At 45.8% G+C, this 25,110-nt stretch overlaps 1 protein-coding gene across 1 annotated transcript in view; it reads left to right on the plus strand.

The window, feature by feature from the left end:
- Positions 1 to 953: 953 nt before the first annotated feature.
- The window catches only part of mamdc2a (MAM domain containing 2a), a 110,765-nt gene continuing 86,608 nt past the window's right edge, over positions 954 to 25,110 (plus strand). Inside the window, exons 1-3 of the mRNA XM_078213971.1 lie at positions 954 to 1,098; positions 1,341 to 1,457; positions 24,425 to 24,681. Of these exons, the coding sequence (XP_078070097.1) occupies positions 1,068 to 1,098; positions 1,341 to 1,457; positions 24,425 to 24,681 (405 nt within the window). The 5' untranslated portion in view covers positions 954 to 1,067. The remainder of the gene's footprint in view (positions 1,099 to 1,340; positions 1,458 to 24,424; positions 24,682 to 25,110) is intronic.

Genomic DNA, 25,110 nt, shown 5'->3' on the forward strand with positions numbered 1-25,110 from the left:
CGTATCAACCGACTCAAGAACAGCTTCTTCCCTGCTGCCGTCAGACTTTTGAATGGACCTACCTCGCACTAAGTTGATCTTTCTCTACATCCTAGCTATGACTGTAACACTACATTCTGCACTCTCTCCTATCCTTCTCTATGAACGGTATGCTTTGTTCGTATAGTGCATAAGAAACAATACTTTTCACTGTATGTTAATACATGTGACAATAATAAATCAAATCAAATCATAATAATCTCTTGAAAGAATCAAACAGCTGAAGGCATTTATCCTTTATTCTATCACAGTGCGATTGTTCATGACTGATCATAAACTCAATTCCTGACACAACGACCCATCTTGCAGTGACCGTATCACTGGCTCCCACTCACTTGGCAAGACAGACATCAGCAATAAGAAAATGTGTTCGAGGGAGGATCTGACCTCCACTAGCAAGCACCAAATTGGCAACACTGTGTAAATGTTGACAAATGTTTGAATAAATGTGGCTGTGTCATTTTGTTTTGTTCCAGTGAAGATTCTTGAGCAGGGATAAACCCCTCAGGAGATCAGCATTAGCTGAGACTTTTGACTCCATACTTTTGACTCTTCTCCCCCACCCCTCTCTTTCCCAGCCCTCTCCTGACAAGAACAAAAGTGTTCTGCTCTCTATAGGGAATGCAATCCTACTGCAAGAAAATATGCCTTTTTTCAAATGTTCAGCTAGATGACAATGGATTTCTCAAAATGTGAGGGGGTGGGAGTGATTAATGGGGGTGATATTAACAAGGAAAGTGTTGCTGTAACAGCAGAAGATATTTAAGTGTCCATCATCCACTGTACTTACACCGTTAGAGAGAGAAAAAAACTTAGCTTCTCTCTGGTAGGTGTTTCCCTGCCAATCTGGAACTGGTTTCCTTTTTTTTGCTCACTCTCCGCCCCTTGAGATATCCCTGCTGCAAAACTCTGACTGAAACAAGGCAGTTCGCCTCTCCCAGCCTTACTACTTTGCAGAACTCTGGGCTGCTGAGTGAGTGACACAGAGTTTGAACAATAACTCTTCACTTTGGATCTAACTCCACGCCATGAAGCCTCTTACACTCTTAATTCTGCACGGTAAATGTCCACTTGAACTATTTCTAACTTTATATCTAGTTGATAAAAGAGATTCCATTCTGCACCTGTTTGTTTTTTAAACAGTTGGTTTACAAACTAAAAGTTTATAGGTTTGATGTAGACGGTAAGAGAGGTTTTTTTTAAAAATAAGCAAATATTTTAGCTTTGCTGCATGTTAACTTTTGTTTTATTTCTTTGTGTTTTATCTCCCTCTCTATACTGCTTGTGTGTGGTCTATGAAGCTGTGCAGTTTGCCAGTACCCAGCTCCTGGGGAGTAGCGGTTCGTGTGACTTTGAGGATGATACTTGCGGCTACGAGTCAGATTCCAACAATGATCCGTGGATTGTGAATTTACAAGGTAAGGACCGACACTGACACCCGGGCTCAACAAACTCAAAAGAGCAAATTCTGCATGCAAATACTGCCGTGCAACCGGGGGGATAAAGGAGTTCCAGGGATAAAGGGGTTTTAAAAAATTCGATAGCAGGGGTGTTACAGAATCCAGCGTCCTCCCTGAAACTCCTCAACTCGCGACAAAGTTCATTGGGAAGTTTTGCCAAACAAAAGCTTTTCATTTGTGGCGTTAACTTTTCACGTACTATGGACTTGTCAAAGCGCCCTCTGTCAGAGGCATTTGCTGTTTTGTGTATATGTGTGTGTGTACATTTGTCAAGTGGCTTAAGCAATATACTCTAATGCCAGCTGGTATATCCCGGGATTGAGGCAGTGATGGGGACAGGAGTCTTATTTTTGAACAGGGTTAGATTTTTGCAGGCTTATCATGTCTGGGCGGTCTCTTGTGTTTATCCTAAGTGTGAGTTTCTGTATTTGGAGATGTGGACCCCCACTTAGCCAGTTATCCTGGTACCTGCGTTTTTGGAGCACTGATGGACTCCAATTTGATTTGATTTATTATTGTCACGTATTAACATACAGTGAACATAGAACATAGAACAGTACAGCACAGAACAGGCCCTTTGGCCCACGATGTTGTGCCGAGCTTTGTCTGAAACCAACATCAAGCTATTTCCTCCCTATCATCCCGAAGTACTCCATGTGCCTCTCCAATAGCTTCTTAAATGTTCCTAAAGTTTCTGACTCCACTATCCCTGCAGGCAGTCCATTCCACACCCCAACCACTCTCTGAGTAAAAAATCTACCTCGGACATCCTTCCTATATCTCCCACCATGAACCCTATAGTTATGCCCCCTAGTTACCGCTCCATTCACCCGAGGAAATAGTCTTTGAACGTTCACTCTATCTATCCCCAAGTACTGAAAAGTACTGTTTCTTGCATGCTATGCAGACAAAACATACCATACATAGAGAGGGAATGGAGAGAGTGCAGAATGTAGCGTTACAGTCATAGCTAGGGTGTGGGGAAAGATCAACTTAACAGAAGGTAGATCATTCAAAAGTCTTGACAGCAGCAGGGAAGAAGCTGTTCTTGAGTCGGTTGGTACCTGATCTCAGACTTTTGTATCTTTTTCCCGACAAAAGAAGGTGGAAGAGAGAATGTCCGGGGTGCATGGGGTCCTTGATTATGCTGGCTGCTTTGCCGAGGCAGCGGGAAGTGTAGACAGCGTCAATGGATGGGAGGCTGGTTTGCGTGATGGACTGATAAAAAGTGATAAAAAAAGGGGACAATTGCTATCGCCAATTTTATGCATCAGTGAGAGAAGTGGCAGTGGCAGCACGGTGGCACTTTATGGTGGCACAGTGGCACAGTGATTAGCACTGCTGCCTCACAGCGCCAGAGACCTGGGTTCAATTCCCGGCTTGGCTCTCTGTGCGGAGTCTGCTCATTCTCCTCATGTTTGCGTGGGTTTTCTGGGTGCTCCGGTTTCCTCTCACAGCCCAAAATTTGCAGGTTAGGTTAACTGACCATGTTAAATTGCCCCTTGGGGCAATTGTCAGGGGGATTAGTAGGGTAAAGATGTGGGGTTACGGGGATAGGGCCTGGGAGGGATTGTTGTCGGTGCAGACTCGATGGGTGTTTTTCTGCTATATAGGGATTCTATGATTTAAGTTTTTATCCAATTCCCTTTTGAAAGTTATTACTGAATCTGCTTCCCCTATCCTTTCAGGCAGCGCATTCCAGATCACAGCAATTCACCGCGTTTTTAAAAAAATCTCTACCTCTCCCATATACCTTAAATCTGTGTCCTCCGGTTAGTGATCCTCCTGCTGTCTTCCACTTATTGTATCAAAAGCTCAACTTGGAATCACTGCCATTGAATCTCCACTTCTTGAAGCAGCTCAGTTACTATTGAACTGTCAGCACCTTAATTAACATGTAAAAAATACAGATAGCTTTCAAACTGCCTGATCACAGGGTATTGAGAACCTTCATGAAACATTCCTGGAATATGGAGATAATCTTTTGTTACGTTTGGCAGCCGGTGCTTTTGTTAGCTGTCATAAGTGATGAATGCGCACCACATGTCAGTATTGAGGAGATTCTGGAACATTGATGGACTAAACCATCTGTCCGTAACTCAAATAAATTGGATGACATTCCAATTAGGCACCACAAATCAAACACAGAGCAACTTGTTAGCACAATAAGAGTGGAGGAGAAGGAGGCCTATTTAAGGAGAGAAATTCATGTATTGATAAAGCACCTTTCACAAACTCTGGCCATTCCAAAGAGTTTCTTTACACTCAAAGAAGTACTTTTTTGAAGCTTGCTCATTGTTTGAATATAGGAAGTGCAGCAGTCACTTTGTGCATAGCAAGCTCCCACAACGAGATAAATGAACAAATTTCTTCTGGATTTAGTTGAGTTTTAAATGATGTCTGGCCACTGGCAAGAAATGCCAAGCTGCTCTTTGAATGGTGGCCATAGATTCTCTTTCACATTTCGCCCCCCCCCCCCACTCCTTAGGGAAGCCAGGGCCTCAGTTTCAAAGACTTATCCTAAGGCGGCACAGTGGCACAGTGGTTAGCATTGCTGCCTCATAGCACCAGGGACCTGGGTTCAATTCCCAGCCTGGGTCACGGTCTGTGTGGAGTTTGCATGTTCTCCCCGAGTCTGTGTGGGTTTCCTCCGGGTGCTCTGGTTTTCTCCCACCGTCTGAAAGACGTGCTGGTTAGTTGCATTGGCCGTGCTAAATTCTCCCTCGGTGTACCCAAACAGGTGCCGGAGTGTGATGACTTGGAGATTTTCACAGTAATTTCATTGCAGTGTTAATGTAAGCCTACTTATGACAATATTAAATAAGGACAGCACCGCTGACAGTGCAGTGCTCCCTCAGTGTCACTACATATCACTAGGGGATTTTCACACTAACTTCATTGCAGTGTTAATGTAAGCCTACTTGTGACATTCATAAATAAACTTTAAAAACTTTAAACTTGAAAAAGTGTCAGCCTGGATTGTGTGTTCAGGTTTTTGGGTGCTGAGCCCAGGATCTTTTTGAGATAAACAAGTGTATTTAAACCACAGACTGTTTAGGGGATCAGTCACTTTACATTGACATGGTTAGCACTGCTATCTCACAGTGCCAGGGACCCAGGTTCAATTCCAGCCTCGGGTCACTATCTGTGAGGAGTCTGCACGTTCTCCCCGTGTCTGCGTGGGTTTCCTTTGGATGCTCCGGTTTTCTCCCACACTCCAAAATTGTGCAGATTAGGTGGATTGGCCGTGCTAAATTGCTCCGTAGTGACCCAAGCTGTGTGGGTTAGGGAGATTAGTGGGGTAAATATGTGGGTTAAGGGAATAAAGCCTGGGTCAGATGCTTTGTTGGCGAATTGATACAGACCTGATGGGCTGAATGGCCTGCTTCTGCGCTGTAGGGTTTCTATGCTTCCATGACAACAGAGGGATATGGGCCAAATGCGGGCAATTGGGACTAGCTTTGTGGTAAAAACTGGGCGGCCCAGACAAGTTTGGCCAAAGGGCCTGTTTCCATGCTGTAAATCTTTATGACTCTTTGACAACAAACTAAAACCTCTAATAATTAATGATATTTGATGATTAAACTAACTGGACAATTAGCATAAATGGATTGTTCAACTAATGATAGCAGCTGCTGGGGATTACGCTGGGAAAGTTCAAATACTCCCAGTGTAAGCAGCTGTGAATCCAACCACACCAGCTGGGAATGTAAAAAGTCTATTAATTGAATCAAATCTGGGTTAAAACGCTAGTGTCTGTAATAGTGGCCAACAAATTACTGGGTTGTGATAAAACCAAACTGGTGGCATGGTGGCACAGTGGTTAGCACTGCTGCTTCATAGCACCAGGGATTTGGGTTTGATTCCCGGTTTGGGTCACCGTTTGTGTGGAGTTTGCACGTTCTCCCCATGTGTGTGTTTCCTCTGGGTGCTCCGGTTTCCTCCCACACCCCAGAGGTGTGCGGGTGGATTGGCCATGCTAAATTGCCCCTTAGTGTTAGGGAGACGAGCTAGGGTAAATGCATGGGGTTATGGGGATAGGGCCTGGATGGGATTGTGATTGGTGCAGACTCGATGGGCCGAATAGCCTTCTTCTGTACTGTAGGATTCGATGATTCTAATGTCCATTAGGGAAGGAAATCTGCCATCCTTACCCAGTCTGGCCTACATGTGACTCCAGAGCCTCAGCAGTGTGGTTAATTCTTAACTGCCCCTCCGAAATCATAGAATCAAAGAATCCTACAGTGTAGAAGGAAGCCATTTGGTCCATTGAGTCTGATGGTTGAGCAAGATGGTTGAGCAAGATGGTTGAGCAAGACACTCAGTTCAAGGGGCAATTAAGGATGGGCAATAACTGCAGAGCTTTGCCAGCGACATCCACATCCCGTGAAAGGATGAAAAGGTGAAAAGCTTCATCAATATGTCTCTGTCTTCAGTAATGTTCACGTTCTGCACTGCCAGACGACTGTTAAAGATTCTTCATTTCTGATGTTCAAAAACACAATGCAAGTTGCTGTCAGTGTTGAGTTAAGGCAGAGTTCTGGTAGTTCATGGAAGGAAAGTGCCTGCATTTCCCAGCTTTTAAACTTTTGTTGCTTCCAGACTCACCAATCCAAGGTTCTCCTGGCCACCTCCCGTAAAAGTCAACTCACACAATTTGCTGCTGCCCATTTCCTAACTTGCACCAAAGCCTGTTCACCCATCACCCCAAACCCTTAACCCGGTACGCTGCCTGGCACTGCTGCCTCACAGCGCCAGGGACCCGGGTTCAATTCCCGGCCTTGGGTCACTGTCGTGCAGAGTCTGCACATTCTCCCCTTGTCTGCATGAGTTTCCTCCGGTTTCCTCTCTCAGTCCAAAGATGTGCAGGTTAGGTGGATTGGCCATGATAAATGTGGGGTTATGGAGATAGGGTCTAGGTAAGATACTCTGACAGAGAGTCAGTGCAGATTCGATGGGCCAAATGGCCTCCTTCTGCAGTGTAGGGATTCTATGATTCGATGAACCCCTGTGCTCCCTGATCTACACTGAATTTTGCTCCAGCAATGCTAGGAATCTAAAATTCTCATCCTTGCTTTCAAAGCCCCAGTGGACTCAATCCCCACCCTCTTCCGCACACATACATAAACACACACAGACACGCACACACACGCACAAAATGGTGAAATTTTCCTGTCCCACCTGCCATGGGAATCATAACGTGCAGGACATGGACCATGAAAAGGTCCGTTGAGCTTGGGCGGGATTTTCGGGTTTTGGGACGAGCGCGGCAGGAAAATTCCTCTCAATATCTCTGAAATCCTCCACAGCCTGTAAGCCTCAGAACTCTGCCCTCCTCTAATTCTATAATCTTGTACGTCTCTGATTTGAATCATTCCACTATTGGCAGCCATACCTTCAGCTGCCTGGGCCCGAAACTGAGGAATTTCCCTCCTTACAGCTCTCTGGCCTTCTTTAAGGCGCTCCTTGTAATCTCCCTCTCTGACAGAGCTTATGGTCACCTGTTCAAATATCTCCTTAGTGTCAAATCTTGCCTGTGAACCACCTCTTGGTGTGTTTTTAACTTCATTAACGGCACTATATAAATGCAACTTGTTCTTTGCTTCAGAGCAATCCAAGGGGAGGTGAGATTCAAATGTGTCTTGAGGCAACAGTTGCTGTTAACGAGGTGAAGTGAGATTAATGCACTGCCCTCATTCACGATGACATACAATTCAAATCATTTTGAATCACTTTTTTGATGGTTAAGGCTTGTTGTGTGTTCGGAAGTGCATGCTGCCTGGATCATAGGCCACGATGAATCACATCGATGGCAGGACATCAATCCTGGCCCCTCTTCATTATTCAACCAGAAAGATCCTGAAGCATCTCTCCCCGTCCCATCCCATCTTGCAACAGGTCACCACGCTGGAAGTGATTGCGCTAGAGAAGGTGCAGAGGAGATTCACCAGGATGTTGCCTGGGCTGGAGTGTTTCAGCTGTGAAGAGAGATTGGTTAGGCCGGGGTCGTTTTCCTTTTGTACACCTCAAACAGGGGACCTGATCGCCGTGTACAAAATTATGGGGGACATAGATGCTGACAATATGGTTAACACAGCCCACCAATGCCTATACTTTCTCAGAAGACTAAGGAAATCTGGCATGTCAGCTATGACTCTCACCGACTTTTACAGATGCACCATAGAAAGCACTCTTTAAGATTGTACCACAGCTTGGTATGGCTCCTGCTCTGCCCAAGACCGCAATGAACTACAAAAGGTCGTGAATGCAGCCCAATCCATCACGCAAACCAACCTCCTATCCATTGACTCTGTCTACACTTCCCGCTGCCTCAGCAAAGCAGCCAGCATAATTAGGGAACCCGGACATTCTCTCTTCCACCTTCTTCTGTTGGGAAAAAGATACAAAAGTCTGAGGTCACGTACCAACCGACTCAAGAACAGCTGCTTCCCTGCTGCCATCAGACTTTTGAATGTACCTACCTCGCATTAATTGATCTTTCTCTACACCCTAGCTATGACTGTAACACTACATTCTGTACCCTCTCATTTCCTTCTCTATGAATGGCATGCTTTGTGTAGCACGCAAGAAACAATACTTTTCACTGTATACTAATACATGTGACAATAATAAATCAAATCAAATCAAAAATATTAGGCAATAGATTTAAATATAATTATGATAAGGAACATTGAGTTAAATCAGTAAAAGATAAGCTTAGGGTCGATGTCAGGAAATCTTGTATCACTGATTGACACATGGGCTGGAATTTTACCGTCTTGCCCCGCTCGCCATGGGAATCGGAGTGGGCGGCGGGAGGTGGACCATGGAAACGTCCGTTGACCTCGGGCAGGGATCACAGTTACGGGACAAGTGAGACCGGAAAATCCCTCCTGCGATTTGGACTTCCCAATAAACACAAGAACAGGAAGAGGCCCTTCGCCCTTCAAATATGTTTTTCCATTCGATAAGATCTTGCCTGAAAATCAGGTGGCAAGCAAGGTGGTCCCACAGCACCACGCCTAGCATCGCTTCATTCAAACAAGCTCCACAGAGTGGGATATGTCCTTTGTGCGACTGACACCCTACACCCAAGGTGACTACTCTACTCAGAACCCGGTCACAGTAGGAGGTTGCAATTGCTTTCGGAACGTCCTCAAAGCATCCCTAATGAGGTCAAACATCCCTGCAGACTCATGGGAGAAAGTCTGATGGCAGCAGGAAGAAGCTGTTCTTGAGTCGGTTGGTACGTGTTTTCAGACACCACCTCTTAAAGGGAAACAATGGCCAGAATTTTACCATCACGCACGCCCCAATTCCAGGGGGGGGGCACGGCTCACAGAACGGCATTCTCCATTGGCCTCAGGGGGCATCATACGAACCTCGGGCAGATGTGCGGGTAGAATTCCGCCAGTATCTCTTTATAAGTGCTCTAGGTACTTAATTAACTGAAGCCTGGGTATCTCAGTAATATCATTAACAATTCAGGCTGAGGAATCAATTATCTGGCTCTTTGCACTTACCTGGAACCATGATCATGCAGGTGGTACACCCAGGATGAGGTTAGCCCATTGCACTTTGGACGTGCTGATCCCGTGATCTCCCCAATTGCGGGATACTCAATTTCAAAATTTGCACCATTTCCAATGCGTAAATATCTTCTTGATGTCCAGCCCTAGACTCCGTATTCTGGCTGAGTCTGACCAGGGCACTGGGCAATTTGGTCATGATTTCTCCTGTCGCCGGCAGGTGGCATGGTGGCACAGTGGTTAGCACTGCTGCCTCACAGCGCCAGGGACCCGGGTTCAATTCTCAGCTTGGGTCACCGTCTGTGCAGAGTCTGCATGTTCTCCCCGTGCCTGCGTGGGTTTCCTCCGGGTGCTCCGGTTTCCTCCCACAGTCCGAAAGACGTGCTGGTTGGGTGCATTGGCCGTGCTAAATTCTCCCTCAGTGTACCCGAACAGGTGCCGGAGTGTGGCAACTAGGGGATTTTCACAGTAACTTCATTGCAGTGTTAATGTAAGCCTACTTGTGACAATGATAAATAAACTTTGAACTTTATCTTCTCCTCTCTCAATTAGCTGAAAGTTCTGTTGGCTTTGCTGATTGCTGCTCTGCATCGGTGCCGGGGTGTTAACCATGAAGTCTTCAAAGACTCCTCATTCTATTTCCTCTTCATCTTTGACCATTCATTGAGTGCGTCTCTTCATTTCCCATGCCTTGTCGTGTTTGAGATTTCTCCTCCAGTTCAATGCCATTCCTGGTTTAACATCATCTGAAAATTTGACCAATTGGCATTGTTTTCTGAGTCCAGTTCGTAGATGGAGATGGAAAACTGCGGTCTTCCCAATTTCCTCAGTGATTTACTTCCCCACTTAGTACTTAACCCCACTTCAACATAATTCCTCCAGCGACTACATGTGATTTTCTACCCTGCAGCCAATTTCATATCCTTGTCCAAGATGTGCCGTCAACGACTTTGAGGTTAACGACTAACCTTTCAGACAGAACTTTGTCAAATGCTTTCCTGATGGTCAGGTACGGTGCATCATGAGGCAGGCTCACCGCAGTCTGCTTGGGAGGTTCGCTTCATAGAATCATAAGAAAATGGCCATTTGATCCATCGCCCTTGTGCTGGTTCTTTGAAAGAAGATTAATCTCAATCCCCTGACCTTTCCCTCATAGCCCTGCAAATATCTCTTTTTCAACTACCTTTAAGTTTAAAGTTTATTTATTAGTCACAAGTAAGGCTTACATTAACACTGCAATGAAGTTACTGTGAAATTCCCCCAAGTCATCACACTCCGGTGCCTGTTCAGGTCAACGCACCTAACCAGCACATCTTTGCCAATTGGTCAAATTTTCAGATGATGTTAAACCAGGAATGGCATTGAACTGGAGGAGAAATCTCAAACACGACAAGGCATGGGAACCGGTGGATGTGGTGTTTTTAGATTTCCAGAAGGCGTTCGATAAGGTGCCTCACAAAAGGTTGCTGCAGAAGATTGGGGTACACGGAGTTAGGGGTAAGGTGTTGGCGTGGATTGGGGATTGGCTATCTAACAGGAAGCAGAGAGTTGGGATAAATGGGTGCTTTTCTGGTTGGCAGTTGGTGACCAGTGGCGTGCCGCAGGGATCGGTGCTGGGGCCTCAATTGTTTACCATTTACATAGATGATCTGGAGGAGGGGACTGAATCTAGGGTATTCAAGTTTGCTGATGACACGAAGGTGAGTGGGAAAGCGAATTGCGTGGAGGACGCGGAAAGTCTGCAGAGAGATTTGGATAGGCTGAGCGAGTGGGCGAGGATCTGGCAGATGGAATATAACGTTAGCAAATGTGAGGTTATCCACTTTGGAAGAAATAATAGTAAATTGGAATATTATTTAAATGGAGAAAAATTACATCGTGCGACTGTGCAGAGGGACCTGGGGGTCCTTGTGCACGAATCGCAAAAACTCAGTCTGCAGGTGCAGCAGGTGATCAAGAAGGCGAATGGAATGTTGGCCTTTATCGCGAGGGGGATAGAATATAAAAGCAGGGAGGTCTTGCTGCAACTGTACAAGGCACTGGTGAGGCCGCAACTGGAGTACTGTGTGCAGTTTTGGTCCCCTTATTTGCGAAAGGATATATTGGCCTTGGAGGGAGTGCAGAGAAGGTTCACCAGGTTGATACCGGAGATGAGGGGTGTAGCTTATGAGGAGAGATTAAACAGATTGGGTCTGTACTCGTTGGAATTTAGAAGGATGAGGGGTGATCTTATAGAGACATGTAAGATAATGAAGGGGCTGGATAGGGTAGAGGTGGAGAGATTCTTTCCACTTAGAAGGGAAACCAGAACTAGAGGGCACAGCCTCAAAATAAGGGGGGGCCGGTTCAGAACAGAGTTGAGGGGGAACTTCTTCTCTCAGAGGGTAGTGAATCTCTGGAATTCTCTGCCCATTGAAGTGGTGGAGGCTTCCTCGTTGAATATGTTTAAATCACGGGTAGATAGTTTTCTGATCGATAAGGGAATTAGGGGATATGGGGAGCAGGCGGGTAAGTGGAACTGATTCGCTTCAGATCAGCCATGATCTTGTTGAATGGCGGGGCAGGCTCGAAGGGCCAGATGGCCTACTCCTGCTCCTATTTCTTATGTTCTTATGTTCTTTGGACTGTGGGAGGAAACCGGAGCACCTGGAGGACACCCAACGCAGACACGGGGAGAACGTGCAGACTCCACACAGACAGTGACCCAAGGCCAGAATCGAACCCGGGTCCCTGGCGCTGTGAGGCAGCAGTGCTGACCACTGTGTCACCGTGCCACCCGCTACCTATTCCCTATTGAATCTGCTTCCAATGAAGTTAAGGAATTTGGTCAGGTAAAAAACGTGAAACCAAGGCGTTTGTTAATTGCTATGATCGTACAGATACAAATTTACCTGATAATTGATCCTTGTTTCACACACTAGATTATGATGTGACTGTGGGGCCTACAATTCCTGTCTCTGTCTTATTGTTCCCTTGGGAATTATCCAGGTTAATCTGCTGGAATCTCTCCAGTGGACTCTCTCATAATGATGGTTAAGGTTCCATACATTTCTTGCTTAGTCCCCTTCAAATGCTCCAGGATAAATAGCATCTAATTTAGAAAGTGAGTATTTCTGAGCTGTCCTCATCTATCTAGAATTAACGTTTAGATGTATACATGAACAAATGGACCTTAGGGTTTATGTGCAGAGATCTTTGAAGATGACAGGATGTATTAAGAGAGTAATTAGCAAAGCATACGGGATCTTAGGTTTCATTATTAAAATCATAGAATCCCTACAGTGCAGAAGGAGGCCATTCAGCCCATCGAGCCCATACTGCCCACAATCCCACCCAGGCTCTATCCCCGTAACCCCACATATTTACTCTGCTAATCCCCCTGACACTAAGGGGCAATTTAACATGGCCAATTCACCTAACCCACACATCTTTGGAGTGTGGGAAGAAACCGGAGCACCCGGAGGAAACCCACACAGACATGGGGAGAACGTGCAAACTCCACATAAACAGTGACCCGAGGCTGGAATTGAACCTGGGTAGAAGGATTGAGTACGAAAGCAGGGAAGTTATATAGAATCTTTATAAAGCTCCCATTAGTCCTCACTTTAGGAAGGATGGGAGGGCCTTTGAGAGGGTGTGGAACTGAGCAGATTTATCGGAATTGTTCCAGGATGAGGGATTTTAGTTACAAGGCGAGGTTGGAGAAGCTGGGGTTGTTCACCTTGGAGCAAAGGAGGTTGAGGGGAGATTTGATAGAGATTATGAGAGATTTTGATAAGTTAAACAAAGGAAAGGTTCCCTGTTTGATCCACAGAGTCTCGTTGTTTCTGAGGACCATTTGATGATTGAAAACTCTTTTGACTTTGAGAAATTTTTCCTGCGTAGGCTTTGTGAATTGAATTGTTTTGTAATTGGATTGGATCTAGGGTTCCCATCAGCTGATGACACAGGGATTAAGGGACCATGGTTTTTGAGGAACAGGATAGAAAACATAGAAACCCACAGTGCAGAAAGAGGCCATTCGGCCCATCGAGTCTGCATCGACAACAATCCAACCCCAAGCCCTATCCCCACAATCCCACACATTTACTAATCCCTCTAACCTATGCATCCCAGGACACTAAGGGTCAATTTAGCATGGCCAATCAAGCTAATCCACACATCTTTGGAGTGTGGGAGGAAACCGGAGCACCCGGAGGAAACCCACGCAGACACGGGGAGAACGTGCAAACTCCACACTGACAGTCACCCAAGCCAGGAATCGAACCCGGCTCCCTGGAGCTGTGAGGCAGCAGTGCTAACCCACTGTGCCACCGTGCCGCCCCTTTGCAGGGGGGATACAGGGGGATGCGGGGAAGAACATTGATGATGCTGCAAGTGGTAATAATCTGGGGCGCACTTGTCCGAGGGTGATGGAGGCACAAAAGATGAATCACTCCAAAAGGAAATTGGATGGGCCCTTGAAGGAAATAAGCTGATAGGGTAAGATGAAGAGGGAGTGGGAGGAGGCTCATGTGGAGCTTAAACACTGTCCAATTGAACTGTGGTAATGAGGGATTCCCTCACTGCCGATCCACAATAACCTATCAAACCTTTCTTTAACAGTGCTGCATCATCAGTCATTGTGGGGAAAATACCACAAACCGATAATTACAGGAACTTACAGCAGGGGAACAGGATTCGAGAAGGCCACTCACCACCACCTTCTGAAGGGCAATTAGGGATGGGCAATAAATGCTGGTCGAGCCAACAACACCCACATCCCATTAAAATAAATAAACACTTCAATCTTGCGATGTGCATGTCCAGCATTTATTGCCCATCCCCTGTTGCCCTTCAGAAGCTGAGCTTCTTTCTTAAATACAACTGAGTGTCCCGTTCGGTCATTTCAGAGGGCTATTAAAGGTCAACCACATTGCTGTGGAGGCCATTTGGCCCCATCATATCTGCACTGGATCTCCAAATGAGCAATTACTGTGGTTAGCACTGCTGCCTCACAGCGCCAGGGACCCGGGTTTGATTCCCAGCTTGGGTCACTGTCTGTGTAGAGTCTGCACATTCTCCCCGTGTCTGCGTGGGTTTCCTCCAGGTGCTCCGGTTTCCTCCCACAGTCTGAAAGAAGTGCTGGTTAGGGTGCATTGGCCATGCTAAATTCTCCCTCAGTGTACCCGAACAGCTGCCGGAGTGTGGTGACTAGGGGATTTTCAGTAACTTCATTGCAGTGTTAATGTAAGCCTACTTGTGACACTAATAAATAAACTTTAAACTTAAAACTTATTAATTCCCCTCTCTCATTTGCTCCTCATAACCCAGCACACCGTTCCTTTTCAAATTACAAAAAACCCACCTGGTTCACTAATGTCCTTTCGGGAAGGAAATCTGCCGCCCTAACCCAGTCTGGCCCACATGTGACTCCAGAGCCACAACAATGTGGTTGACTCTCAACTGCCCTCTGAAATGGCTGAACAAGACACTCAATTCAGGGGCAATTTGCGATGGGTAATGTGGTGAACCATAGATGGTTAGCACTATGGGTACTTGTACATATGTTACTGTTGTCACTGTTGGGGTTAGGGTTGGGGTGTTCTACCTGTTGGTATTGTTCTGTGGTACACTCCAGTTGGCTCCGCCTACCTGTAGGAGTATAAAGGTCACTGCACTGCCTAGTGACCCTTTAGTCTGGGATTGTATTGTTAAGCAGTATGCTCCATTCTTGTTACTAATAAAAGCCTTTATTTCCCGGGTATGATCCAGCCTCCCGAGTGAATTAATCGCGCATCAGGTAACAAATGTTGGCCCAGCCGGTGACGCCCATGTCCCATGAAGGAATAACGTTAAGAAAAAGGTTTTGATTTTATTAGCGTGGTAGAGAAAAATAGACTGTTGGTTATTGGCTGAGAATGAATGAGAGGTGCGATATGGACATGTAACGTTGAGAATAACTCTGCACTGCACTGAACTGTAATGTGAACCTTACTTTTCTTAAAAAGCATATCTCGTTTCATTTGAAGTATAAATTGAGAAATTCTCGAGCTTCGGTTCATAATTAAATGAAGTCCTGGATTGCGAGGGAATGGGGGAGGTGTTGGTGCAGTAACAGCTGCTCTATAATGTTGGCATTGCTTCTTCGCTTTTCACATTGCAAAGGGTCCACTGGTGTTTTTCTCCAGTCTCTGCTGAAGCAAAACATACCAACCGTCACACAACTGATCTCCATCCAAGAATCTAGAAAGAGCAGAGTGAATACATTGAAAAAATACACAAACAGGCAGACAGACTGAGCTAGTGTCTGGGATACACTCGCTTGCCAACCCAAACTTTAACCTGCTCTCCTCCTTGGGAATGGGGCAGGTTTGGGTTGGCACTTGTTTCGCGCCCTCTGCCCGTCTGTATGCCCCGTGGATCTGACATGCATTCAAGAGGCTTGATCATCCCTCCCCCATCCGTCACCTTCCCAACACTCACTCCTTCCACCCCCGGCGCACAGTGGCAGCAGTGTGTACCGTCTACAAGATGCACTGCAGACACTCACCAAGTGCCTGTCCTTCGACAGCCCCTTCCAAACCCACAACCTTTATCATAGAATCCCTACAGTGCAGAAGGAGGCCATTCGGGCCCATCAAGTTTGCACTGACCACAATCCCACCCAGGCCCTATTCCCGTAACCCCACATATTTACCCAGCTAATTCCCCTGAGACTAATGGACAATTTAGCAAGGCCAGTCAACCTAACCTGCACATCTTTGTACTGTGGGAGGAAACCGGAGCACCCGGAGGAAACTCACGCAACACAGGGAGAATGTACAGACTCCACACAGACAGTGACCCAAGGCCGGAATTGAACCCAAGTCCCTGGTGCTGTGAGGCAGCAGTGCTAACCACTGTGCCACCCCATCTAGAAGGACAAGGGCAGAAGGCTCATGGGAACACCATCAGTTGAAAGTTCCTGTCCAAGTCACTCACCATCCTGACTTGGAAGTTGTTAGGTATTGTAAATCAGAGCATCGTTGTGTGATTAGTCACATGATGTGCTGTGACCTCACCAGAGGCATTCGCGGAGTTCTGTCTCTCTTCTATCTTAGATTGTCATGAAGCAACACTTATCTCAATAAACTCAGACTTGTTGGTTGAATTATCTACAATGTGGCTACCCGTTCATTTGCTCTTTGCTGTAAAAGAGGCTAAAGTCAGAAAACATAATTGAATATTTCAGACGTTCATTCACTATCGCTGGGTAAAATCCTGGAACTCCTCCCTAACAGCACTATGGGTCTACCTACACCTCAGGGACTGCAACAGTTCAAGAAGGCAGCTCACCACCACTTTGTCAAGAGAAATTAGGGATAGGCAATAAACGTTGGCCCAGCCAGCGACAACCATATCCCAAGAATGATTAAATTAAAATGTAAATCACCCAGTTCTCATCAGAAGATAAGATTTAAAAAAAACAGAGGATAAAGGCAGATACTGCGGTTGCTGGAATCTGAAACAGAAAATGCTGGAAAATCTCAGCAGGTCTGACAGCATTTGTGGAGAGAGAATAGAGCCAATGTTTTGCGTCTGGATGACCTTTTGTCAGAACTGTTTCAGGGTGTTGTTGATGACGTTTTGTCAGAGCGGACCCTTCGTAACTGATGGAGGTCATCCAGACTCGAAACGTTGGCCCGATTCCCTCTCCACAGATGCTGTCAGACCTGCTGAGATTTTCCAGCATTTCCTGTTTTTGTGTGAAGCCAGGAGGGTTAGTCTTTAACTGACACATGGAGCTTGTGTCCTTTGTTGCCACCGTCTGCCTGATCTCCAGTGTGGGGATGAATACTTGGACAGGTGCAGCTACAACGATACGCAAGACGGGCATCTTCAGTTATTTTATTGACAGTTGATGAAAGGGAGTTAAATCAGCAGCCCACTCCACACCTTCCAGAGTGCGAAGACTCAATTCCAGGAGAAGGGCCATATTAATCTCTACTGCGCAACTGGGCAGTTAGGAAGACATTGCATTTACTTAATGCCTTTCCCCACCACAGGACATCCCAAAACACTTTACAACTGAAAGAGGACTTTCCTGAAGTGTAGTCACTGTTGTAATTTAGCCAATGTGCACAGCAAGCTCCCACAGGCAGTAACGTGATTACGACTGGGCTGATAATTATTTTTTAACGGTTTTATTTGAGGGATAAATATTGTCCAGGACAATGGCGAGAACTCCATTGCTCTTCTGCAAAAAAAAAGAGCATCTGTGGGATCTTTTACATTCACCTCTGAGAGCGCAGGCAAGGTCTTGATTTAACATTTTACCTGAAGCACAGTGATTCCAACAGTGCGGCACCCCACATGTACTGCAGCTGTCCTGTCTCCCTGATGTTTGTGCTCAAGTCATCAGGGCGGGAGTTGAGTGCACAAGCTCCAGAATCTAGAGACAAATGTGTTGCCCACTGAGCCTCGGATGCACGATAAAGACTGTTCTGCGCTACCGTTTTTAACAAAGTTTATTTATTAGTCACAAGTAAGGCTTACATTAACACTCAGTGAAGTTACTGTGAAATTCCCCTAGTCGCCGCACTCTGTTTGGGTCAATGCACCTGAACCAATGCACCTGACCTGTGCTAACATCCTGAGAACCATTTAAAACGCAGCATTACATGAGTACAGGGAGGACCTGCCCTCAGGCAACGTGGGTGTTTTGTAACCCTTTCAGCGGCAGGACTATTCACTTCACTTCACAGGAACATAGGAACAGGAGTAGGCCATTCAGCCCCTCGAGCCTATTCCCACCATTCAGTGAGGCTGATCTGTGGCCTTTGGCCCATATCCCTTAATAACTTGATTTGATTTGATTTGATTTATTATTGTCACGTGTATTAACATACAGTGAAAAGTATTGTTGATTGCGCGCTGTACAGACAAAGCATACCGTTCATAGAGAAGGAAACGGGAGAGTGCAGAATGTAGTGTTACAGTCATAGCTAGGATGTAGAGTAAAACATAAACATAAGAACATAAGAACTAGGAGCAGGAATAGGCCATCTGGCCCCTCGAGCCTGCTCCGCCATTCAATAAGATCATGGCTGATCTTTTTGTGGACTCAGCTCCACTTACCCGCCCGCTCACCATATCCCTTAATTCCTTTACTGTTCAAAAATTTATCTATCCTTGCCTTAAAAACATTCAATGAGGTAGCCTCAACTGCTTCACTGGGCAGGGAATTCCATAGATTCACAACCCTTTGTGTGAAGAAGTTCCTCCTCAACTCAGTCCTAAATCTGCTTCCCCTTATTTTGAGGCTATGCCCCCTAGTGCTAATTTCACCCGCCAGTGGAAACAACTTCCCTGCTTCTATCTTATCTATTCCCTTCATAATCTTATATGTTTCTATAAGATCTCCCCTCATTCTTCCGAATTCCAATGAGTATAGCCCCAGTCTACTCAGTCTCTCCTCACAAGCCAACTCTCTCAACTCCGGAATCAACCTAGTGAATCTCCTCTGCACCCCATCCAGTGCCAGTATATCCTTTCTCAAGTAAAGTATATCCTTTCTCAAGTAAAGTACATCCTTTCTCAAGTAAAGATCAACTTAATGCGAGGTAAGTCCATTCAAAAGTCTGACAGCAGTAGGGAAGAAGCTGTTCTTGAGTCGGTTGGTACGTGACCTCAGACTTTTGTATCTTTTTCCCGAAGGAAGAAGGTGGAAGAGAGAATGTCCGGGGTGCGTGGGGTCCTTAATTATGCTTGCTGCTTTGCCAAGGCAGGGGGAAGTGTAGACAGAGTCAATGGGTGGGAGGCTGGTTTGCGTGATGGATTGGGCTACATTCATGACCTTTTGTAGTTTCTTGCCGTCTTGGGCAGAGCAGGAGCCATACCAAGCTGTGATACAACCAGAAAGAATGCTTTCTGTGGTGCATCTGTAAAAGTTGGTGAGAGTCATAGCTGACATGCCAAATTTCCTTAGTCTTCTGAGAAAGTAGAGGCGTTGGTGGGCTTTCTTAACTATAATGTCAGCATGGGGGGACCAGGACAGGTTGTTGGTGATCTGGACACCTAAAAACATGAAGCTCTCGACCCTTTCTACTTCGTCCCCATTGATGTAGACAGGAGCATGTTCTTCTTTACGCTTCCTGAAGTCAATGACAATCTCCTTCGTCTTGTTGGCATTGAGGGAGAGATTATTGTTGCCACACCAGTTCACCAGATTCTCTATCTCATTCCTGTACTCTGTCTCATCATTGTTTGAGATCTGACCCACTACAGTGGTGTCGTCAGCAAACTTGAGAATCAAATTGGAGGGGAATTTGGCCGCACAGTCATAGGTGTACAATTTCACTTAACAAAACTTTATCTGTCTCCGATTTAAAGATACCAACTGATCGAGCATCAACTGCTGTTGTGGAAGAGACTTCCAAACCACTCCCATCGTTTGTGTGTAGAAATGCTTCCAAACATCTCTCTTGAACTATCCGGCCCTAATTATAGCCCATGCTCCTAATTCTAGAACCTGGAAATAGTTTATCTTTATGTACCCTGTATTTTCCTGTTAATATCTTGAAGACTTTGATCTGATCCCTTCGGGGACGAAGTAGAAATGGTCGAGAGCTTCATGTTTTTAAGTATCAAGATAAGCAACAACCTGTCCTGGTACCCCCATGCCGACACTATAGTTAAGAAAGCCCCATCAACGCCTCTACTTACTCAGAAGACTAAGGAAATTCGGCATGTCCACTACGACTCTCACCAATTTTTACAGATGCACCATAGAAAGCATTCTTTCTGGTTGTAACACAGCTTGGTATGGGCTCCTGCTCTTCCCAAGACCACAAGAAATTACAAAGGTCATGAATGTAGCCCAATCCATCACGCAAACCAGCCTCCCATCCATTGACTCTGTCTACACTTCCTGATGCCTCGGCAAAGCAGCCAGCATAATTAAGGACCGCACGCACCCCAGACATTCTCTCTTCCACCTTCTTCCGTCAGGAAAAAGATACAAAAGTCTGAGGATGCATACCAACCGACTGAAGAATAGCTTCTTCCCTTCTGCTATTAGACTTTTGAATGGACCTACCTTGCATTAAGTTGATCTTTCTCTACAACCTAGCTGTGACTGTAATGCTGCATTCTGCACTCTCTCATTTCCTTCTCTATGAACGGTATGCTTTGTCTGTATAGCACACAAGAAACAATACTTTTCACTCTATACTAATACATGTGACAATAATAAATCAAATCAAATCACCCTTTGCCATCCAGCACGGTGGCACAGTGGTTAGCACTGCTGCCTCACAGTGCCAGGGACCTGGGTTCGATTCCAGCCTCGGGTCGTTGTTTGTGCAGAGTCTGCACGTTCTCCCCGTGTCTGCGTGGGTTTCCTCCAGGTGCTCCGGTTTCGTCCCACAGTCCAAAATTGTGCAGATTAGGTTGATTGGCTGTGCTAAATTGACCCTTAGTGTTAGGGGGAATTAGCAGGGTAAATCCGTGGGGTTACGGGAATAGGACTTGGGGGGATTGTGATCGGTGCAGACTCGGTGGGACGAATGGCCTCCTTCTGCACTGTGGGATTGTATGATGATAACCTTCTAAATTTGAGAGAAAACAGGTCTATTTTGTATAATGATCCCACTTAGCACTTGAGCATCCAGTGAGTGTTGGACATAGACCAGCCTTGCCATCAGATCCATTCCTTGTATTTAATGCTATCCGGCTGTTAACAATATATGGCAGTGCATTTTACAGGCATTTCGCGTAGGATATTAAAAATCATGGAAAATCAGTGGTGCATTTAAAACGATGCACTGCATTGGGGTTACTCTTTTTCCTTAAACCTTCCACTCTGTTCTCAGGTTTTCCTGTGCAGTATCATAACCATTTCGATATATTTTAGCTCTTTGTTTGACACTGGAGATTCGGTGCTGGAGTAATTCTCCTGCAGTTAGTTGAGGGAAGGAATTTCCTTTGCTTATTCCAGGCTATAAAAATGAGACTTAAGGAACCGCATGATAGATTACCAAAAGCACTCAATCCATTTTTTTTTCACCTACTTAAGCTGTTGTTGAGATTTCTCTGTGTTTTGTGCTGTTGCTATGTCTTAGGACTTACAGCAGAAAGCTTGTTATAGAAGGGCAAAACTTACAAATGCGACATCCCTTTCACTGCCTGATTTTGACGGAAGTTTAGACTGCAGAAGGAGGCCATTGTCTCACTGTAGTTGTGTTGGCTCTTTGAACTGTAGTTCCACTCCCTTAAACACGTTTCCCATAACCCTGCCAATTCCAATTTTACCATGGGCAATCCCCCTAACCGGGCGGCACGGTGGCAAAGTGGTTAGCTCTGCTGCCTCACAGCGTCAGGGCCCCGGGTTCGATTCCCGGCTTGGGTGACTGTCACCCAGTCTGTCACTTGGGTGACTGTCACTCTCTCTCACTCTCTCTCTCTCTCTCTCTCTCTCACTCTCTCTCTCTTGCTCTCACTCTCTCTCACTCACTCTCTCACTCGCTTTCTCTCTCACTCTGATTCTCACTCTCCCTCTTCGCACTGTCACTTTCACTCATTCACGCCTTCAGCCACTTCCTCTCTTTCTTTTTCTTTTTCATTCTCTCTCTCTTTCCTGGTTTGCTCAACAAGAGAAACAATAGTGGTGTCCAAATCAGTGACAGCAGTTGTTAGATATGGTTTAGACTTTTTGCTGTCATTTCGCCCCAATTGCTTTGACTGATAAAAGGAGGCTGAGAGTTGTTTAATCTACAGATCACTGATTTGTGGACTGGCCAGTTATATTTGGAGGTTTGATCCATGCTCTGGCGAAGGTTTTCCAGATTGGCTTTGTTAATTCTCACTATGTTAAACCATGGCCCAGCTGTCAACACCCACTTGTGCGCTAATAGCTCTCAGCAATGCTTTCAATGGCTGTCTGAGCCAGTATATTCAAAGCCTATTTTCAGATTGTAGAGCTTGGTTAGGTTGTGGAAACGGTACAGCACAGCGATATAGCTGGACAACCTGGCCGATTGCCAGGAACTCAAACAATTACCGTTTTAAAATTCATTCTTGTGATGCAAGCATCTCTGGCAATTGTCCAGAGGGCTGCCTTCTCAAATACAACTGCCTCCTAGACCATTTCAGATTTTGAACACATCTATCAAATCTCCTTCTTTGCTCTCAGGAAGAACAACCCCAGCTTCTCCAGTCTCTCCACATTAACTGAAGTCCCCCATCCCTGATCCTATTCCAGTGAATCTGCTCTGCATCCTCAGCAAGGCTGCGATAAAGTGTGTGACCCACAATATTCCAGGCTGGGGTCTAAACTGTGATTTATTGCACAACTTTCTTAATTTATGCATTGCTCCACGCCACTCTACCTAAGTATAAATATAGAAAGAGTCAAAAATCTAAACCACATAACGGCTCCCATTCACCCTTTGAGTTCTATGGACGCAATTATGCATTGATATGAAAATAAACCAAGAACACTCTCGTGTAATGTAACCTAAATATCCACAGCCTTGCTGAGTGTAAAGGCCGAGCTCTGGAAGGTGCTGTCCAAAGAGTGTTGGTGAGTTGTTGCAATGCATCTTGTAGATGGTGCATGTGGTAGCGTGGCCCCTTTAAGGGTGGGATCCTTGAGGGTCATGTGATCAGGCAGACCCTTTGGAGATGTGGCGTGGGAGTCAAACTGATGGGGTGCAAGGTCCAGGGTCAGGGAGGAACCTCAGTTGGAGCCAGGGAGGACACGAGAATAGGAGTGTACTGCTGTCCTGTAGACATATAGAAATATTGTTCATAATGAGCCCTTCATAATTTGAAGCCACAACAAGGCACCTTCACAGTTATCACTGAGCACACTGCTGCCATTGTGCAGCAATGATGGAAGGGGTATGGGAATCGGAAGGTAGAAATTCTGGTTTGGCCGCCGGAGCACAAATTGTGTCCAAAATTGCACCGGTTTTGAGAACAGTCTTTCCTCACGTTTCACTCCAATCTACTTGCATCTCATTAAATACAATATCTCTGTGAAAGACAGCATTTTAAACCATAATTTGATTTGATTTATTATTGTCACATGTATTAACATACAGTGAAAAGTATTGTTTCTTACGTGCTATACAGACAAAGCATACCGTTCATAGAGTTCATAGGGGAGAAGGAAAGGAGAGGGTGCAGAATATAGTGTTATAGTCATAGCTAGGGCTTAGAGAAAGATCAGCTTAATATCACAGAATCACAGAATCCCACAGTGCGGAAGAGGCCCTTCGGCCCATCGAGTCTGCACCGATGCATGAAAGACCCTGACCTGTCCACCTAGTCCCACTTGCCTGCACTTGGCCTTGAATGTTATGGTGTGCCAAGTACCCATCCGGGTACTTCTTAAAGGATGTGAGGCATCCCGCCTCCACCACCCTCCCAGGCAGCGCATTCCAGACCCTCACCACCCTCTGAGTAAAAAAATCTTTCCTCAAATCACCACTAAACCTCCCACCCCGAGGTTTAAGGTAGGTCCATTCAAAAGTCTGATGGCAGCAGGGAAGAAATTGTTCTTGACTTGGCTGATACGTGACCTCACACATTTGTATTTTTTTCCTGATGGAAGAAGGTGAAAGAGAGAATGTCCGGGGTGCGCTGGGTCCTTAATTATGCTGACTGCTATTCTGAGGCAGCGGGAAATGTAGACAGAGTCAATGGATGGGAGGCTGGTTTGCGTGATGGATTGGGCTACATTCACGACCCTTTGTAGTTTCTTGCGGTCTTTGTTTGCGAAATAACTCTTGGTGTATTTAGAAGTAGTGAGTTGATGCAGTTTGATTAATGCATTCGTCACAAGAATAAATATTTTTAATCAGTGTGACTGGGCCACCACTGAGGAGGACAATGATTGAAATCACCAGGAAAGACTAAAAATATACAGAAACGCTTGCGGATATGTTGAGGAACAGAATTTCAGTTAACATTAAAAAAACCCTTCACAATGTTTTAAAAGGTGCTGATTAGTGTCCTTACTCCCAAAAGAAGCAAATTAATTTGGAAAATGTTCTCAAGAGGCCTGCCAATGGGCGCAGTTAGAGGACAGTTGCCATGGCGATTAATTTGATCCAAAATAAAATTCTGCCCTCCTGCATTGCCCAATTTCAGGCAAATTATGTTGAGAAATTGGCAGCATTGAGTGGAAACTTTGCTTGCAGATTTTCAAACGTTCCTCTGGTATTTTTCATCGTTTTGTTTGCCTCTTGTTATTCCCATGCTGCATTGCTCCGTGGTGGGGTTCTGCGGGGGGGTGGCCGGGGGTAGGGGGGGCTGGTGGAGGAAAGGGGGCTTTCTCCTGCCAATGCCTTCTTGAACATTCTAGCAAAATGTACACGTGGATCGCTGATCTGGAGTTTGATAATAGTTTGCGTCCTCCTTGTTTTACAGGCCGCTATGTCTATATTGAAGGTTCTCCTCGCCACGGTGGAAAAGTGGGCCTCCTGACAAGCCCTGCGCTCCGAGCTCTGGGGGAAAGCTGTGTGAGGCTGGTCTACCAGATCACCGGCACCGATGCTGGAAGATTGAACATGTACTTTCGACCAGAAGGAAACAGCTTCGATTTTCTGCTCTGGTCGGCCAGCCAATCATCTGACAGCTGGAAGATTGCTAGCATAGGCGTCAGTAACATAACAGACCAATCCAAGGTACTTCCTAATGTGCAAGCAAGTCACTCCCTCTCCTAATCACTTCACTCATTTCGGGGAAAGAATCTAGAAAAATGTTGAAATAAGAACTTGTTCCGGATTTCACCTTCGGAGCCCTGATTTCCTCACCCATGTCTTTGTTACCTCCAGGCCTGACTCTCCAACAGGCCCAGCTATTCACCTTGTGCCCTCTGTAAACTCGTCCTGCTGCCTGCAGGTGGGCTCCCCATCCAGCTATGCCTCAATTTTGAAATTCCTTGTATTCCAATCCCTCTGTTGTCTTAGCCCCACCCTATTTCTATAATGTCCTCCAGCTCACACCCTCTGAGATCATAGAACGCCGACAGTGCAGAAGCAGGCCATTCAGCCCATCGAGTCTGCACCAACCCTCTGACAAAGCATCCTACCCTGGCCCTATCTCCGTAGCCC

This window comes from Mustelus asterias, chromosome 6, assembly GCF_964213995.1.
Source record: "Mustelus asterias chromosome 6, sMusAst1.hap1.1, whole genome shotgun sequence".
NCBI classification, from domain to species: Eukaryota; Metazoa; Chordata; class Chondrichthyes; order Carcharhiniformes; family Triakidae; genus Mustelus; species Mustelus asterias.